General features: G+C 42.4%; 1 protein-coding gene across 2 annotated transcripts in view; it reads left to right on the plus strand.

Annotated features, from left to right (window-relative positions):
• LOC119416045 (plasma membrane calcium-transporting ATPase 1) overlaps positions 1 to 4,334 on the plus strand; it is a 70,336-nt gene that overhangs the window by 61,221 nt on the left and 4,781 nt on the right. For both annotated transcript variants that reach the window (XM_037683213.1, XM_037683214.1), the window contains 2 exons: positions 1,378 to 1,589; positions 1,666 to 1,773. In XM_037683213.1, the coding sequence (XP_037539141.1) occupies positions 1,378 to 1,589; positions 1,666 to 1,773 (320 nt within the window). The remainder of the gene's footprint in view (positions 1 to 1,377; positions 1,590 to 1,665; positions 1,774 to 4,334) is intronic.

A 4,334-nucleotide genomic window follows, 5' to 3' on the forward strand; every position in this document is an offset into this window, starting at 1 on the left:
GTGTGTGTGTGTGTGTGTGTGTGTGTGTGTGTGTGTGTGTGTGTGTGGAGGGAACTCATTGGTGTGTGTGTGTGTGGGGGGGGGGTGTCTGGGGGTCCTCCCCCAGAAAATTTTTAATAAAGTAGATGCCATTTCCTGCATTCTGGTGTATTTTAACGGGTTGTTAAACATCTATGTTTACCTACATAAGTAACACTTGATTGAATAATTATCTTGGAGAGCTACAAGAAGGATCCTGACCAACAGCTCTCCTTGTGTGAATAGAGCACGCTCTGCTTCTCTCATTCATCCTAGCCACTCCACCTCTGCATCAAAAACTGCCAGTACCAATGTAGCTCTAAGCTAGTGGCGTGCAATACAGACACGTTAGCTAAGATGCTACAGATGTAGCGCTCCGCTTCTCTTACATATCTTAACCCCCACCCCGTTAACAACTGCCAGTACTAACGTAGCGCTAAGCTAGCGTGCAAAACAGGTGTTCCCCCTCCTCCCCCGTGAGCACCCTGACAAGGTAAGTGACTGCATGCAGTGTGGAGTTGTTGTTGGTAACCAGGAAAACCTGGAGTGGACTTTTAGTGGTTCGAGTATTCTCCTGTTAATCAAGTGGAATGGATTTGTTCAAGAAGTAGAAACAGCACTGGGTGAACTAATATTTCATGGTAAATGTAGGGGGGTCCGAATGAACATTTTTTTTAATGTGGGGGGACACGTCCCCTTCACATATAATTGTTGATAATTGTTGTGACACCTATGTATTGAGATCACACAGATGTTAAAAAAATCTTAAACGAACAAACCATCCAGTCAAGAAAACATCTACAAGTAAAGTGAACACACTGCACCATGACTTTAAAATCTAAACATCACGATTGTGTCTCGTCACTCACGCCGGCTCTCACTGTGTCTCTATCACCACCAAACTCATTTCACTGGATATGTAATGTGGAAAAAGGTGTTGGACGTTAAACTAAGACCATCTTATGCTGAGAAATGACCGTCTGGATCTCATCTTGTAAACTTTAAACACGATCTGTTAGCTCTGAGTTTGTGTTGGGAACGACTCACAGCCACTACCAGATCAGGCTTTCACAAATTTTAGCTCAATATTTGTCAAAATCACAGATAGGTTTATCTAGGTTTACTTAGCTGTGGTGGCCATCTTGAAAGGGCTGACTCTAAAAGTTAGTTCCTTATGTTTATCGAATTATTACTTCCTGGGAGATTTATTCAGATCCATCCAGGTATTCATGAGATATTTAGCTAACACTACAGAAAAGCGAACACACACTCAGACATGGATGAAAACACGATTGCCCATTTGTCTTCAGCGGTGGATGGTGTAAAACTGACTGCAGACATTTTGTCTCCATCTCACAGGTGAGGAGATGTTCGACATCGACAACGGCAGAAACGCCCCCCTCTACGCCCCGCCCTCTGAGCATTACACCATCGTCTTCAACACGTTTGTCCTCATGCAGATCTTCAACGAGTTCAATGCACGCAAGATTCACGGAGAGAGGAACGTCTTTGATGGGGTTTTCAGGAATCCCATCTTCTGCTCCATCCTCCTGGGAACCTTTGTTGTTCAGGTAACACTTCAACGGAGAAAAAAGTTTTTCTTTGCAATGTCAAGTGACTAAAAGCTGTTTGTGTGTTGTCTTGCAGATAATAATAGTGCAGCTTGGTGGGAAGCCGTTCAGCTGTGCGCCCCTGACCATTGAACAGTGGTTGTGGTGTGTCTTCCTGGGCTTTGGCAGTCTCCTGTGGGGACAGGTACAGTCCTGGTGTTCGCTCAGCTTCATTTGGATCAGACATAATACACAGAAAATGGAGCTGATGGCAAATACAGGTTTAGAATTTGATTAAAAAAAGACAAACACATTAAACTAATATGGATACTAAACATGTTTTATCCCACATGAACCTATCAGACACTTATTAACATGAACCAGCCATGTCACGGGTCAAGGTCCTTTATTGTCATTCGCATCACATGTGGTACATGAGGTGGAACAAAATTATGTGCTCAAGGTCCCAGTTACACCTAAAAAAGCTATATAAATATATATATATATATATATATATAAGTATAAATACCAAGTAAACAGTATACAAGTATCTAAAATATAGGCTAACAATAATATAAATTAGGTCTATTAAACATCAGTCTGAACATGAGTTTGATGTGAGCAGGTGGGTATGACTATAGCAGCTTATGGGTAAGAAAATTTTTGGCAGCACAATTGTTCAGTGGTTAGCACTGTTGCCTCACAGCAAGAAGGTCCTGGTTTAAACTCCGGTTGGACCTGGGGTCTTTCTGTGTGGAGTTTGCATGTTCTTCTTATGCTTGCGTGGGTTTTTTCCAGGTACTCCGGTTTCCTCCTACAGACCAAAAACATGCATGTCAGGCTGCTTCAGGCCTCCCTTGGAAAAAAGATCTGTGATCTCAGTGGGGTTTGCCTGGTTAAATAAAGTTAAATAAATAAATTTAAAACATCAGATGCATGGCTAAAGTGTGAAATGTCCAATTAAAGTGTCATTACAGTGATTAACCCACATCATGAAGGACCACACTCACCCAGCACACACACTTTTTGCCCCGCTCCCCTCAGGAAGGAGGTTGAGGAGCATTAAGTGTAGAACCACTAGACTGAGGAACAGCTTCTACCCTGAGGCTGTTAGACTCATGAATCTCTAACCAGAATAATCACTGTGAAAAATCACATCATGTTGCTGCTGATCAGTTTCATGTTGCTGCTGATCAGTTTCATGTTGCTGCTGATCTGCTATATGTTGCTGCTGATCAGTTTCATGTCGCTGCTGATTCATTTCATGTCGCTGCTGATCAGTTTCATGTTGCTGCTGATCAGTTTCATGTTGCTGCTGATCAGTTTCATGTCGCTGTTCAACGTTATGTTTTTATGTTATGAGTGCTTAGTGTGGGCAGCACGGTGGTGCAACTGGTAGAGCTGCTGTCTCTCAGCGAGCAGGTCCCTGGTTCAATCCCCGGTCCAGGGGCCTTTCTGGGTGGAGTTTGCATGTTCTCTCCGTGCATGCGTGGGTTTTCTCCGGGTGCTCCGGTTTCCTCCCACAGACCAAAAACATGCATGTTGGACTGATTGGTAACTCTAAATTGTCCCTAGGTGTGAGTGAGAGAGAGAATGGTTGTTTGTCTCGTTTGTCTCTATGTGTCCCTGTGATGGACTGGAGACCCGTCCAGGGTGTCCCCCGCCCCTCGCACAGTGATTGCTGGACATGGACACCAGCGACCCCCGTGACCCAAAATGGAATAAACGGGTAAAGATGATGGAGCGCTTAGTGTATTTTTAGTTGATGTTGTTCTTAGTTCATGTCTTTGATCTTATTACTGTTTTTCTTTGACATTTTTACTGTTGGATGTAAGTTACGTAGTTTGATCCACCACATGTACCACATGAGGTGGAATGACAATAAAGAACCTCTGACTGATTAATATCAGATCAGTGCTGAGTCAGCGTTTGTGCTGTCAAACTGTTGTTTCTTCAGTTTTGTTGTTGAAATCAAACTTCCTCTGGAGTCAGTTCTTCAGCTGCATGGACTCAAATGTTTTTTAACAGGTGAACTAAAATCCTGTCCTTTGTATCACACCATATTTCCAAATTCACACTAACTCCATGTGGACCGAGCTGGACAACAGGACCTTCTCCTACTCTGATCCCGTTTCCTGGAACACCTTTCAAAAACATCTGAAGCTCTCGACCTTCAAACATCTGCTAAGTTCATGTGAAAAACCAACGCGCACATGTTCCTGTTTGTAGTTTTCCACATCGCCTTATAATGTAGATGTTTTTGTTTCTTCTTTTATTACCTTTTTCTTCCGTTTACTTTTCATTTCATAGACGTTTTAATCCACTGTCGTCATCACTCTTTGTTTAAATCAGGTGTCTCTTGTAAATGAGTCACCGAGGCTCAATGAGACTAACCTGAAGAAATAAAGGTCGAATGAAACAAAAAACATGTTAAATATCACAAATCTCTCACATCTCATCACTCACTCCTGCTCTCGCTGTGTCTCTGTCACCACCCAGCTTCCTTCAACTTCCTTCAACTTCCTTCAACTTCCTTCAATTTCCTTCAACTTCTTTCAACTTCCTTCAACTTCCTTCAATTTCCTTCAATTTCCTTCAACTTCCTTCAACTTCCTTCAACTTCTTTCAACTTCCTTCAACTTCTTTCAACTTCCTTCAACTTCCTTCAACTTCTTTCAACTTCCTTCAACTTCTTTCAACTTCCTTCAATTTCCTTCAACTTCCTTCAACTTCTTTCAACTTCCTTCAACTTCCTTCAACTTCCTT

The sequence above is a fragment of the Nematolebias whitei genome, chromosome 10, assembly GCF_014905685.2.
Source record: "Nematolebias whitei isolate Nwh7 chromosome 10, NemWhi1, whole genome shotgun sequence".
Lineage (NCBI taxonomy): Eukaryota > Metazoa > Chordata > Actinopteri > Cyprinodontiformes > Rivulidae > Nematolebias > Nematolebias whitei.